The sequence below is a fragment of the Ursus americanus genome, chromosome 4 (assembly GCF_024610735.1).
Source record: "Ursus americanus isolate L20-20 chromosome 4, mUrsAme1.1.p, whole genome shotgun sequence".
In the NCBI taxonomy this organism is placed as follows: domain Eukaryota; kingdom Metazoa; phylum Chordata; class Mammalia; order Carnivora; family Ursidae; genus Ursus; species Ursus americanus.
Window position 1 is genome coordinate 37,657,486 of NC_142130.1, and position 15,054 is coordinate 37,672,539.

Consider the following 15,054-nt stretch of genomic DNA (forward strand, 5'->3'; position numbering starts at 1 on the left):
TAATTGGTTATAGATCTTTTATAATAAGAGGTGAAATAATTGAGAGCTATAGATGAAATAGTTTATATTCCCAGGTTCAAAGTATGTCTTTTTCTCTCTCTAAATTGTATTATGATTCTAGTTACTTCCTTCAAGTTCTCACAATCTTATTATCTCTCTTCATTGCAGAAGATCCTTTTATTACTAATTACTTATCAGAGACCTTGGTATTTTAGTTCCATAATTATAAGTTAGCTTTCACTGACCATGATGTTGCCTTCCCCACCTCACTTAAAATTTATAATAAACACTCGATGTTCTGAGATAAATCATTCTTTGATCTTTACACTTAAAAGTATATTTTGAATCTCGGTCAGAAGGTACTTAGGGTCTCTTACCTGGCTCTAAATTCAGAGAATCCTAGGTGGCCTATTGGGATTTAAAGGTTGAGTTGCAGTTTGAATCCACTGAAGTTTTTATAAGTTAAAGTGCTTATAAGTGATTTGTGGTATACTATGATTTCAGTCATGTTAAAGAAAAAAAACAAAGACAATTCTGTATAATGAATAAATATAGGAAAATATTCCAAAATGCTAATGGTAGTTTGGGTGAGAAGAATGTAAGTGATTTTATTTTTGTTTTGCATTTCCATATTTTCATTAATAAGTATGTCATTTTTATGAAGAAAGGAAAATAAAGCTCTTTTTTGGTGTAATCTAAGTATTCCTCACATGCTACCCTTAATATAGAGTATCCGACCAATATAATGCTGAAAATGAGGTCATGAAATTTTATTTAACAGTCCCTATCACTTTTTTTTTTTTTTTAATATCAAGACTGCTACCAGTATTAGTGTGTGTCATAGTCGACATCCTCCCCCCGCCCCTGGATTATATCTTTTCAAGTATTAGCCAAGATGGAATGTGAGGAATGGTAGGTTATAATTAAAATGCAGTCAATAGAAGATTTGTGGTCAATTTGTATGCTTTGCTCATGTGGATTCCTGATGTTTTATATCTTACACTAATGCTCTTCAAACTTGAATAATCTACACAAAGCCCTTTTATTTGTTTTATTTAGGCTTCCATTCCTATTTCATGTGTAGAATGAGGACTCCATTCTCCCACCTGTTTTTCTGATGAAAGTACTGTGAACTCTTCATTTATATAGTGTGCATTGAAATAATTTGATTTTCACTTGGTACAAATATATTTATTATATAATAAGCACACTTATGTTAATTTCTCATTAGTGTACACAGCTAGGTTGATGTTATTGTGGTTGTAAACATAAAACCAAATTCAGAACAGAAATTCCATGGTACTGTTCTGTCATCTGGATGAATCTAAATGATCCAAGATATGCTTATATTGTTTTTTAAAATAGGTTATTATCAAAATGAAAATACAAAATTCTTAATTTCTAGAAGGAACACAGCCCCCTCTCCCCTCTGTTATGATAGTAGACACCAACTTGAGAGGGCTGTCTTATGCTAGGCAGCCAATGAAGTTATTTTTTAAGAAATACATACTACTTTTCTCTAAGAAAAGAGCTTCTTGCTCTTTGAGGGCAGGTAAACAGAGTCTGGAAACATAAGCTGTTTTGCCTTTATTTTGGTCTTCTCGTAGAACCCACTTTAGCCCCATTTCCTAAAGCTGTGGACATGTGAACCCTGCTTCTCTGTGCTGCAATGTAGTACAGCTGTATCCCCAAGGATAGGAAGCTGGTGTACTCAAAAACATAGGCAGACATAAAGATCAAGAGATAAAATGTCTTCCATGGAAACATTGAGGTGAAGGGATTCAGGTGTCTAGGAAAGATAGCAAACAGAAGAACTAAACAGTGGGATGAATCTAGTGTGGTTTATGGCAAGAATCTTGAGAATTTAGAAATCCAGTCAGTTGCCCTTAACTATTACTTAATAGCCAGAGTAATCTAATTCATTGATAAAGGAAACTGGTGCTAATGTTTTGAAACAGGGACTGTTATTGGATCCAGTATAGGAGGATAAAGACCTTCTGCATTGGTGTTTACGCTGTAAACTTCAATGAATAAAAAGCCAGAAAGAAAGCAAAACAAATGATGCATAGGAAATTTGAGAAGTAAATAGAGATGGAGATTCATTTGGCAGAAGAGAGGAAGCTTAAATTCTGCATTTAGTATATGGAGGTATGGTTAAATCACAGTCTACTAGGTATGAAGTGAGGATCTAGTTTGAGTACTGCTTATACTCTTTGTGCATCAAGTTTTTTCTTTTGTAAGGTAGTAGTTAGCTACTGTCTTTCTGATTCTTTTGTAATATGCATATAAAGGGATATTTTATTTTAGTTTTAAATAAATATAAAGATCCTGCCTCCAGTATAGTTCTATGATTTGTCTTATCTCCACTGCCCTGACTTTAGGCCATCGTCATATCTTAGAATTTGTTAAAACAACTTCCTAACCAATTTCCCTCTTTCAGTTTAACATCTTTTATAATCCTTATTGCTCTCAAAGTTAGTTTTCTTAAAAGCACATGTAATACTGTCACTCCTACGTAAAAATCTTCTCTGTTTACGTATTGCCTTTAGGAAAATCTGACATAATGTGCGTATAAGGACAAGGGTGATTGTATGTTCCACTTAATGCTTGTTCAGTGTAATTATTAATTGAATGCCCTTTCACTCTCAAAAGTGTCCCATTTCTGGGTAAAGGTTGTATAGTCATTCTATCACTTACTGTTTCTGTCTTTTCTTTCCAGAGAAGCAAGAGGCTTATTCTTGTCCTGTTCCTAACCTTTCTAACCTCTTATTTTTGCCCAGAGAAGCCATGTATGTTTCTTTTTTACTAGTGTCTTCTTTTCACACTTAGAATGACCTTCTTCTTCTCTGCTTACCAGATCTTAACCTTTTCTCAAGACCTCAAATCTTAGTTCTCCCATGAAATACTTTCTAATTATTTGAGTTCTCCATGATTAATTCCCACCATGTAACTCTTATAATACCTTCCAAGTCATACCATATGTATTATAGCAGTTCCTAATTTCTTTTTCATAGTGGTAATAATAAGATGGATATCAATTACTTTAAAATGTTTGTTACTAAGTTTTTGGCATACATGATAAGTTTATTTAATAGTTAAATACATGTTAAATGTTTATGGGATATGTGGGACCATAGATTAAGTATCCTAGAAAGCAGTATCCACAAGTCAGTCCTTACATACTCAATTTCTTAGAACAGTAGCCACATACTTGAAAATGAATGAATTTAGTACTATTTACAGCTAGCTAAGAGTAATCAGGAAGTTGAAGTTGAGGTCAGTTCAGCTGTTAAGGTACCAGACTAGACAGGACAGGTTATATTTATTATTCTCTATGCTTAAAGCTAAACATAAAACCCTACTATACTTATTTTTTTTCCTACTAATTTTTTAAGACGTTCTTTATAATCTTACCTTTTTTTCTGAGCCTTTCAATACAAGATTTTTCACTTGGTAAACTTACCTATTTCAACTATACATATTTATAGTTTAAAAAATGCCTTCAGGGTGCTGGGTGGTTCAGTTGGTTGAGCTTGGTTTCGGCTCAGATGGTGATCTCATGGGTTGTAAGGTGGAGCCCTGCATTGGGCTCCATGCTCAGCACGGACTCTGCTTGAAGATTCTCTCTCTCTCAAATACATAAATCTTTAAAAAATTGTTTTAATAATTAGAAATGTCTTCAGAGGGGTCAAGAGAGCACAAAACAAAACTTGTCAGACTTCTTTTTTGCAGGTAAACTCTATCAGCCTTTTCTGGTTTTGCTCACATGTGCTCCAGAAAGCATACAACTATGTTGGGACTTTAACTGGTTCCTAAGATTGTACTTGTCTGTTTTGTTCTATTGCTTAGGTAAATTAGTTTCTATATTATTACTTAACATCCCTCGACCCTGAACATTCTACTAATCCATTGTCACTTGTCTCGTTAAATACACTGTGTTCTCTACTGAATTTTCTACCTACATCTTTGTTAGTGTTAGAATGATCACTTTTCCTTGTCTAACATTTATTTTCCTATGTGAGTAGACTTCCTCACTTTTCTGGTTGTACTGGCTACAATCCCATTTCTTTGCTGGGAACTATACACTTTAAAATCTAGCTACTTGGGTGGCTAATTCCTATGTAAGAGGAACAATATAAAAAAGAAAGAACACTAAGGTTTAAGTTTCAAGATCACTTGTGGGGAGCAGAGGGATAGGGTTGGGGTGGATTAAAAAAGAAAGCAAAAAATCTGCTTTTAATATATCATTTGTTCCTTAAAACCCGTATCTCCTATGTACCCAGCACTGTGCCAGATACTATAAAGGATGCAAAAAAAAGTAAAATATATAGCCCTTGTTTTTGAAAAGCTTACAGGCGATATAACTGACTCAGTTGAAGCAAGTATTGAATAATATAACATAACCACATACTTGATTGTGCTCTGTAGGTGTTCAAAGGTGTTTCACATGCAGTAGGTCTAAGTCAGATCTCCAGTGAGGGTAGTGGAGTAAAAAAGGAAGCCTCCCTAAAGGTGATAGAAGGACTAGGTGGGGTGGGCTGTTGAAGGAGGATTTAGATTTGCTTAGATGTTGGTAAGGTCAGGAATTGTTGTAGCCTAGGGGACTGTCCCTTAAGATGAGGAGGTGTGGATGAAAAGAAAATGTTCCTATATTCCTAAGAAGGTCAGTCTGACTATAGTAACTATTTTATGAACAATAAGAGATTAAATTGAGTAAGTGGACATTTGGTAAATCAGACTTCTATGTAAGCCTGCAGTACTATTTTATTAGTGAATGAAGTTAGAGGAGGAGATTACATTGCATAGTTAACTGCTGATATCAACACATATAATATTTATGTGTAGTAGAGTTCAGGAAAACTCGGTAAGCCTTTTAATAAGTACAGATGAAATTTATTGAATGCTGGCTCTGTTGTGGCTAAGGAAAGGATGTTTGTGTTTCTTATGAATTATGTACCTCGTATCAGCTGTTTAGTAGACTTAGGTTCTTTTTGTAGCTACTTAACCTGGTTAATTAACATACTATTCAACAAATCCATGGCATTGTCTCACTTTTAATCCTGTATTTAGGTTTACAAATTGCAAATAATTTTAGATGATTAATCCATTACTTGAGAGCCAGCATTGGGGTTGCTCCTTAAGAGTTCATGGTTTATCAGTTTTTAACATTGGGTGTTTGTGTATTTTGTTTATAACCAGAGAACAGTGTCTGTTTATTTATCACAATGAAATCTAGGGAGCAGTAGCTGTTCGGAACTGGCACAGCACTTGTTCTGTGTTCTACTTAGATTATCATTGCCCTTAGGTATTTTACATTGCTCTGGTTGGCTGTTTAATACAGTAGAATTGTTGAGAGCTGATGCTGCAAGAATCAACTGTAGGCCTTGATATTGTATATATGATTTGCAAATGGTAATTTTAAAAGGCTTAAGATTCAGTCGTAACAGTTAGCTCCAGGTTGAAATTTGATACTGATGGCGAAAGTCTGTCCTAGGCCATGTAAGGGGAAAATTGCCTCTGTCATTTTTGAGTTATCCAAATGCAAATTTATTTTGAATAATTCTTCATTTAAGGACTCATTTGCATTTGTTCAATACCATAGAGACTTTCTTTTTGAAAAATGAACTGTTTCTCTTAGTTTCTTCTATGGACTAGTATTTGTGGTGACAGTTTGTTTCAATTTAAGAAAATGAGTTGCTGCACAGGTGAGGTAGTATTTGAATCACTTAAAAGTTCATGTCAGTGTTTTGGTTCTTTTCAATTTTTCCTTTCTGTTCTCTTTCTTTCTTTTGTTTATTTATTTATTTTTTGCTTTGTTCTGTTTTGTTTTATTAATTTTATTTTGTTTTTAGTTTTTACAGGGGGGTGTTTTGGGCTCTTCATGGCCTTGCTGACATACTTGGCTGGCCATATTTAGTCTGCGCACTAATTGTTAGTTGGCCCAGTTGAGTCTTACTTTGTGCTTTCAGTTTTTTTAGTCTCGCTTTCTATTTTTGTCCACCTGACTGTGTTTTAGTTCATGAGAGATTTTTATTCTGATGGGCCGGATTTTAATCCGTGTACTAAATTTTAGTCTGCAGACTAAAAGTAATCCGCGGATTATTTATTTTTGCAAAATATTAATTCCCCCACTGGAAACTATCCTAAAAGAATGTTAAATTCTCTTAGAATAGCCAAGGGAATTCACAGCTACTGGTGAGTTCTGCCATTTTTTGTTCTCAATACCTAGACATAATAGATCCTGCTACCTCCCTTGCATATTTGGCTCCGTTGTGCCTAGGTGTTGGTGTACATTACTATGCATGTCACCTATAACTGTGACTGTCCCTTAGTTGTATTGTTTATTGTATATATTTTTTGTTTAGCTTTTGGTGGGTGAATTGGGCATATTTGCACATGGAACTGTGTTGAATTTGTAGTGCTCAAAGATACAGGATTTTTTTTCAGTGAGTTTTTCCAAAAAGGAAAGAATGTTCTATATTTATTTTTACTAAGTAATGGGTGCAAGGGTATGAGGGGGCAAAGCCCACAATAGAAAAAGTAAGTTATACCCGCACTCCTGAGGTGATATGTCAATTGCCTGAAGAATCCTAAAATAATGAGAATGTCAGCAAATATCTTTTAGCAGGGAAGTCAATCCAAAATGGAGAATAATCCGCGGTGGCCTGATCCTTCTTAGCTCACACAAATTGAAAATATCTGGCTTGAAATCTGTAGTAATATAAATTAAATCTATTTATTACTTTCCTCTCATCACTAATAATTAAGCAAAAATGTTTATACTGTCTAACTGGAATATATTAATAGATAAAAATTAGCATATTGGGAACGGATATCTTTAAAAGCAGGCTAATATGCCCCCTCCCAGCCATGTCAATGGATGATGAATCCAGGTCGTAGAAGACCAAACACTTTACTTTGGGAAGTTTACTTCTAGATTTCATTTTGATTTTAACTTTTTTTGGTTTTGTATTTTTTTAATAAACGCACTGGCATTGGAACATAATAAATTAAAATTAAAATGTTTCTTTATTGTGCCTCACCATTGCGCAATCAAAATTTTTTTTGCATACACTGTGGTGAAATAATTTTTAAAACTTGGACTTGCTACTGTGGAGACTGATGTTTAAAGTTTATAACTGTATAAACATTTTCTATGTCCCCCCCCCACACCATGGATTTCTTATAACACTGGATATATTTTTCCTTGCTGGACTATTCTCTTTTGGATTGACTTCCCCTGTTTGGATTATTTCACTGCATTATCATCTTTAGGATTCGTCAGGAACAGGACATTTCACCTCAGGAGTGCGGGTATGTACTTAATTTTTTTTTCCCAAAATTTCAGGGCAAGTCTATAAAACTAGGGGGAAAACTTTTTTTAGAAAGGCTAAACCGTTATTCATTCTAGAAATGTAATAGTAAAAACAATGTAGGTAGCTGTGATTTTTTTTTTTTTTTAAATCCACTGTGTGGGATAGGTTTTATGTATGGTATATTTAGATTATCAGTCTCCTGAGTGGTTTATTAACATCTAGACTGAAGTTTAGGAACTGTGGGGTTTAAAAATTATTTTTACAGGAGTAAATAGTATCAAAGATCCACAGAACTAAAGGTTCTGAATGTTAATTTAAATGAGTAAGGATTAAAATGGATTAGAAACTTCGTTATTAAAAGCCATATTTCCGTTGTTATTGGTTTCCTTTTCTTTAGAAACAAAGATAAGTCAGAAGAGCTATTTTCTAGTTTGGCCTGTAATTTTTTGAAGTTGCATGCTACCACAAACGGTCACAAATCTGCAGCTTAGAAGACACTGGGCTTTGACTCCACATAATTTCCCACTTAACTTTTATCCATAGAGTACTAAACCAAGGCTTTGCTCATCAGGAATCTCTCAAAGGGTTTAAAATAATAATGGCTATTTTTTAAAAGGCAGATTAAGTCTTGATTTTAATGTGGGCTCTTAGAATGAATTCTTCTCTATTGTTTTTAACTCTTTGATTCCATGAGTTAGGATTCCCTGGCAAAATGGGCTAATATGTGTCTTAGTGCCAATATGGATGGTTACTTGTAGCCAGTAAGATACCAAATGGATGTGGACAATTTTTTTTAAAAATAATTAGAGATAAGCTTACAATAGTAGTTTATTAATAGCTTTAATACAATATCCTCATTAATGTAACATGAAATTTTTTCACTTAAAATACATTCACTGTCCAGCTACCCTACATTTGAATGTTGGCAAGAGATATTTATTACTACTTTTGGTGGTAGTTTTAATTTTAATTTAATTTAATTTTAATTTAACCCATATTGGTGCAAAAGCATTTTTCCTTAGACTAGCTAGCAAAATAAATCCATATGCTGTGAAATAAATACAAACAGCCCTCAGGGATCAAATATGTCGTAATGCTTAATATTTTTGTGAAAAATTTTCTGAGTTTTCCCACTGATTATTTTCTTTTACATTTGGAGTTTGATTATGGACCTGGCTAGGAAGCAAGAGAGGGAAAAATTACCGAGAACAGTGGAAGATCTAAGCATTTCAAATAATACAGTACCTTTAAGGTTTCCTTGACTGAGGTGAATCAGATCACTCAAAAGAATAAAGATAAAGCAACTTTTGACCATACAGAAGGTTTTCTAATATAGTCAAATAAATAATTAAGGTCTTTGGTGTTCTGAAACAAATTCCTAGGATCCTACTCAAACCAGTTTCTCAATTTCCATGGAAAATATCTTTATTAATAATAAACTTTGTGTAAAAACAAAAGAAAAAAAAAAGGTTTTCACTGTAGAAAGTTCTCTTATAGCCTCTTGAAAAGTAATGAGCTCTGTAGTAGTAACTAGTTCTGCTGCCTTCAGCCTAAGTGATAGTCAGATGTTATATGAGCCATTCTCATTAGGAAACCTTACTCCCAGTCTCCTCCATCCTCATCACAATCTACATGTCCTTCCCTCACTATTTCCCTCACTTTATACACTTCTGCCTCTCTCTTATATGTCTGTCCACTACCACTACCACACTTTGTTTGTTTTCCCCATCAAGGGATATATGTTTCATTTTTCTTTAGTTTCAAAGGCTTTCTGTCCATCTGTTTATGTTTATTTCTGTTTTTCCCCTTTCTGCTTTTATTCTTCAACTGTCCATAATTTAGAACAAAATTATTTTCATAGTTTTATGTATCGATTTGGAGTTTAAGACATAGATGTGTAGAAAGCTTTCTATTCTTTTAAGCAGACTAATTTATTTGCATTTTGCTTCAACACAGCCTTCAGTTGACTTTTTCTATGAGTTAATGGCGCTTAATGAAAAGTACATTTCTCTCTTCCTAATTAAGACCCTAGAATATTCATTCAAATGAGGGTAATCTGGCCATGTTTGTGATAACAGCTGTTCTTTGAGAAAACAGTTTTGGATATTTTGTCAAGTTCTGGGTATTCAAGAATTTCTTCAAATAAGATGGGCTCTGTTTATTGAAGAGATAATACCAAATCATTAGCATTTCTAGACCTAAAGTGAATAGCTTTTCTTTTTCAAAAATACTGATTGCCAAATTTGAGTAGTGCTGTCCGCTACTAACAATTATTCTGCTAAAAATCACACACAAGAGGCAGCCTTTTATTCTATTGCCACAGTAGTCAAAACTTTTAGAAAATTTTAATATTCTTCTAGTTATGCCTTCCTCCAGAACTCAGCCTTTCTCTTGTGCCTATCATATCATATTTTGTGTACATATTTAATTGTACTGCTCTATGATTAGCAAATGTAGAATTTTTTTTTAATTTCCCCTAGTTTTTTCTCTGAGTTTTTCTCATATAGTTCGTAATTAGCTGTTCACCCCAGTGTGGTGAATCATATGGAGTTAACTCTTTTCATTCTAGAAGGTTCTTTTCACAAATGCAACCATGTTGTTGTACATGGTGGGAATTAACTCATACTCAAAAGATAATTTGCTACAGTTCTTACAATAAAGCATTAATTGTTCTTTGCCCTTTTTTGTACTGCAGGTCTTCCGACCCCGGACGCCACCGGAGGCAATTGCACTGTGTAGCCGTCTGCTGGAGTATACACCAACTGCCCGATTGACACCACTGGAAGCTTGTGCACATTCATTTTTTGATGAATTAAGGGACCCAAATGTCAAACTACCAAATGGGCGAGACACACCTGCACTCTTCAACTTCACCACTCAAGGTAATTCCAAACACTTAGTTTTGTTTTTTACCATTTCTGAGAAAGCTACATATGTGTGTGAAGTGATATTCTTTTAATTAAAATCTGATAGGACAAAAGTGGACATGTTAAGTACTTATACAGGTAGGAAACATCCTTTCTAACCACTTATTAGGCTACTACTTGTATGGTTTTGAACAAAATAGTGGCAGATAAAATTTTTCCAGTAGAGGTAGCTTTTCTCATTTTTGGCAGATTATAATAAATCTTGGCACATGAGAAGTAATAGAGATTTCACTATTAAGACTAATGTACAATTTAACCTTCAAGTTTGTATTTGAAACTTAGAATATTAGCATTTCTTTTACTTTCCAGGATTTATATCAAATTTTTTAAACATGGAAATAAATTGGTGGCTATATTTGTATAAAGCCAGATATCTTACAAACAGAAGGAAAACTGGAATTCTAGTACTCTCTTTCTTAGAACTTACATAAGGGATGTAGATAGGGAAATTCTCTTGCCTTCTGGGGCTTGGCACCATTGATGCTGCTGAGAAAATGTTGAGAGGGAAAACGGAGTTTGTGCACTGATGGTTTCTAGGGAGAGTCATTATTTCTTAATCACTTTAGTGTTTGCTTTTCTTTCCTCTCTGATTCAGACCCTAAGTGATTCATTTAATCAACTACACTGCCTTTGATGCTGATTTTCTTCATAAACTGAACATTAAAAGTATGCAATTTCCTATAGATAAAACAAGCAATAAATAGCCGATGGATTGATTAGCAGCTTAGTCAAGCTAAAAATATAGAAGGGAGATGGAGAGCTTTCTGTGACCAGGAAATAGATATATTTCCTTTATTCTAAGATGAATTTTCCTCCCATATTTAAACTTTTCTAAAATTGAAGGTGGGAAAATGCATCGCTTAAGTAGTAGATTTGGAAGACATGAGTTGCTAGTAAAATAGACTTGGATGATTCCATTGACTATCATCTTATGCAGTCAATAACATGTGACTACTAGCAGTGCTGATATAGTCTTAAACTACATTCATAAAGGAAAAATGTTCAGATATCCTGGGATTAATTCTATTTAGGGCTGATCAGAAATCATTTGGAATGTTGTTTTAGGTCCTGGCTACACCATTTTAAGATTAACGTTAATGAATGGCTAGTAGGGTATACAAAGGAACAGAATTGACAATAGATCCTGGGAAAGTGAAGACTTAAGGAGCTTTTGAGACTGGTCTAAACATACCTCATGAATAATCTTCTAACGAAAGGTGTAGACCTGTATTCTTTCTCCTGATCATAAAATTGAAAATAGTAGTAGCAGAAAATTAGAGAACAGTACGTATTTTAGTTTATTATACAAACCTCAGCCCCTGGCATAGATCTATAGAGACTAAATAAAATTATTGATTCAATGAAGTTTTCACTTGTTTAACAGTGAAACAAGTTTTTGTTTGTTTGTTTCCAAAATACCGATCTTTATATCGGGAAAAAGCTGGATGATGTCAAATGTTATAGATAAGATTATTCCAGTTTGGCCATAGGTTAGACTCTTTTAGAGCAAAGATTCTATGATTTTGTATCATTAAGAAAATAAGTTTTATTTTCAATTTTTACTGCTTTGTTTTAATCAAGAGTGGTGCATATGTATTGAGGAAAATGTTGAAAATGCAAAAGAAGTATAGAGAAAATTAAAATCACAGTCCCCAAATAATCACTTTTTAGCATTCGAATTAATCACTGTAAGATTTTATAGTGTAGCTCTTTTCAGTCTTTCCTCTAATGCATATACTGATAATCCTTGAGTATAAAGTGATACTCTACTTTCCCATTAAGAATATCCCAAAAAGGTTTCTTTTGGTTAACTCAAATGTATTTAAAATTATGCATTATAGTCTCTCATGCTTAACTGAGGGCTTCAGAGGGGAGGGGGGTGGGGGAATGGGATAGGCTGGTGATGGGTAGTAAGGAGGGCACGTATTGCATGGTGCATTGGGTGTTATATGCAACTAATGAATCATCGAACTTTACATCAAAAACTGGGGATGTACTGTATGGTGACTAACATAATATAACAAAAAAATATTATAATAAAAAAAAGATGATTTCTTTCTCCAAAATCTATACAATAATTTCTATGCTTACTTTTGTTTTATCTATGAATACAACTTCAACTATGAAATTCAGTTCAATATTCTGTGTATGTCAGGTAGCAGAGAAGCATGCCACAAATCCTTTGTATTTCTCTCCTATTTAGCTGTGAAAGGGAAAAGAATAAAATTTTTAAATAAAAAAATTATGCATTATATAAAATTAATATTTAGAAACTTTACATTTTTTACCTCTCAAATTTCGTAAAACAATTTTATTAATACTTTTTATATGTATCTTTTATATCTGTGTCTTTGTCATAGTAGAGCTGCATTTTGAGCTACCATAAATTTTTTTATTTGAAGCAGTTTTTGAGTCTATATGAGGCCACCACTGGAAATTCTACAAGTATCCATTTTCATAGGTTGTTTTGTTTTTGTACTCTAGGTATCTGTTTATTATCTGTACATATAACTATCTTCTGAGTTGCTTTTTAAAGTGGTCTCTAAAAGGCTGTGTATCCAGTGACATGCAACACTTGGCAACTGCAGAATCTTGGCATCAGAAACTAAGTTAATGTTAAATTTATTTGTCTCCCTTTTTTTAACCAGTTCTGTCAGGTGAACTTTAGAGTTTCCCAAACCAGTATTGATTGTGGTTTTATTCACACTAAGTATCTTCTCCAATAAGTACTTTGTTTCTCAAAATACATGAATCAAGGAAGCCTTTTGTCAAGTAAGCAACTTGGTAGAACCCCAAACACAACAAGATATTTATGCTGGATACATTTTGGAGAATAATTCTCCCTATATTCAGACATATTAGGTATGTACTCTGTAATGTATGTGTTAAACATTTTATTTAATCAGATTTTAAAATCCAGGATTCCGGGGCGCCTGGGTAGCGCAGTCATTAAGCGTCTGCCTTCGGCTCAGGGCGTGATCCCGGCGTTCCGGGATCGAGTCCCACATCAGGCTCCTCCGCTGGGAGCCTGCTTCTTCCTCTCCCACTCCCCCTGCTTGTGTTCCCTCTCTCTCTGGCTGTCTCTGTCAAATAAATAAATAAAATCTTTAAAAAAAAAATCTTTAAAATCCAGGATTCCATTTCAGTGCTCATGTGTACCATTTTAAAAATAACTGCGTTTGATTCTTTAGTCATTGACTAATAATTTTTCATTATTACTAAGAAAATAAAATTTTAAAAACAACTAAATTTGTTTTTCTATGAATTTCTAAACTTTTTTGAAAACTGAGAATTCATATAACATAAGGTGAGCCATTTTAAAGTAAGCAATTCAGTTTACTTAGTATATTCACAATGTTTTACCACTACTGCCTCAATCAAGTTCCAAAACATTTTCATTGCTCCTAAAGAAAACTCCATACCCATTAAACAATCAGTCTCCATTAACTCCTCCTCCAACCCCTGGAAACCACCAGTGTGTTTCCTGCTTCTGGACTTAACCTATTCTGGATATTTTATATAAATGAAATAATATCATGTGACCTTTTGTGTATGGCTTCTTTCACTTAGCATAACGTTTTCAAGGTTCATCCATGTTGTAGCGCTGTATTAGTATTTTATTCCTTTTTATGGCTGAATAATATTCCACTGTATTATGTCTTAATCAGTACAGGCTCCTGTAACAAAATACCAGAGGCTCTGTGGCTTAAACAGTAAACATTTTTATCTCAGAGTTCTGGAGACTGGGAAGTTCAAGATCAAGGTGCTGGTAGACTCAGTGTCTGATGAGGGCCTACTTCCTGGTTTGCAAATGGCTACTTTCTTACCGTATCCTCATATGGTAGAAAGAGATTACCTCTCTTGTTTTCTCTTACAGGGCCACTAATCCCAATCAAGGGGGTTCTACCCTCATGACCTAGTTACCTCTTAAGGGCCCCATTTCCAAATACTATTACATTGGGGAGTAGGACTTAAGCATATGAATTCTAGGGGGGTACATTCAGTCCACAGTGTATGGATACACCACATTTTTGTTTATCCATCATCTTTTGATGGATATTTGGTTTGTTTCTACCTTTTGACTATTGTGAATGGTGCTGCTAGGACCATTTGTGTACAAGTATTTATTTGAATACTTATTTTTAATTCTTTTGGGTATTGCTGAGTCATATGGTAATTCTATGTTTAACTTTTTGAGGAACTGCCAGACTATTTTCCACAGTGGTTTGCATGTTTTACATTCTCACCAGCAATGTACAAGAGTTCCAGTTTCTCCATATCCTTGCCAATACTTATTTTCCTCCTCTTCTTCTCCTTCTCCTTCTCCTTTTTTTTTTTTTTTTAATAGCCATCCTAGTGAGTGTGAAGTGGTGTTTCATTGGGCATTGTGGTCCTGAGTTTATTGCAATATAATGAATCATGACCTGGTAAATGTTATTTACCTATTCTATAGTAAATTACACTCAGACAAATGGACATGAAAATAAATTGGCTTAGATTTTAGAATATGGTCTTGAAAATATTGGAAAGACTTGTGAACAGGCAGTTTTCATATTGTAAACTAATAGAATCAATAACTTTAATGTCCTTGAAAGTCCCTAAAGATTTTATTAACTTCAGCTTTGACACGTGCCTTTTAAAGTAAAGGCTCAATTTGAAGAAGAATAAATAATGTGGTTCAAACTTTATACATGTCTGATATTTACATATTTTTAAAAGGTGTGAAGATTGTTTTATTTTGAGATTTCAAATTGTTATATTTGCCCAGAATATCAAACATAACTATGGTTTTCTGTATGTCTGGATGTACA

General features: G+C 33.9%; 1 protein-coding gene across 2 annotated transcripts in view; it reads left to right on the forward strand.

The window, feature by feature from the left end:
• The window catches only part of GSK3B (glycogen synthase kinase 3 beta), a 201,072-nt gene that overhangs the window by 159,493 nt on the left and 26,525 nt on the right, over positions 1-15,054 (forward strand). The window contains exons 9-10 of one of the 2 annotated variants that reach the window (XM_045785098.2): positions 7,276-7,314; positions 10,012-10,198. In XM_045785098.2, coding sequence (XP_045641054.1) covers positions 7,276-7,314; positions 10,012-10,198 — 226 coding nt within the window. The remainder of the gene's footprint in view (positions 1-7,275; positions 7,315-10,011; positions 10,199-15,054) is intronic. The other variant, XM_045785101.2, reaches the window with a different exon arrangement.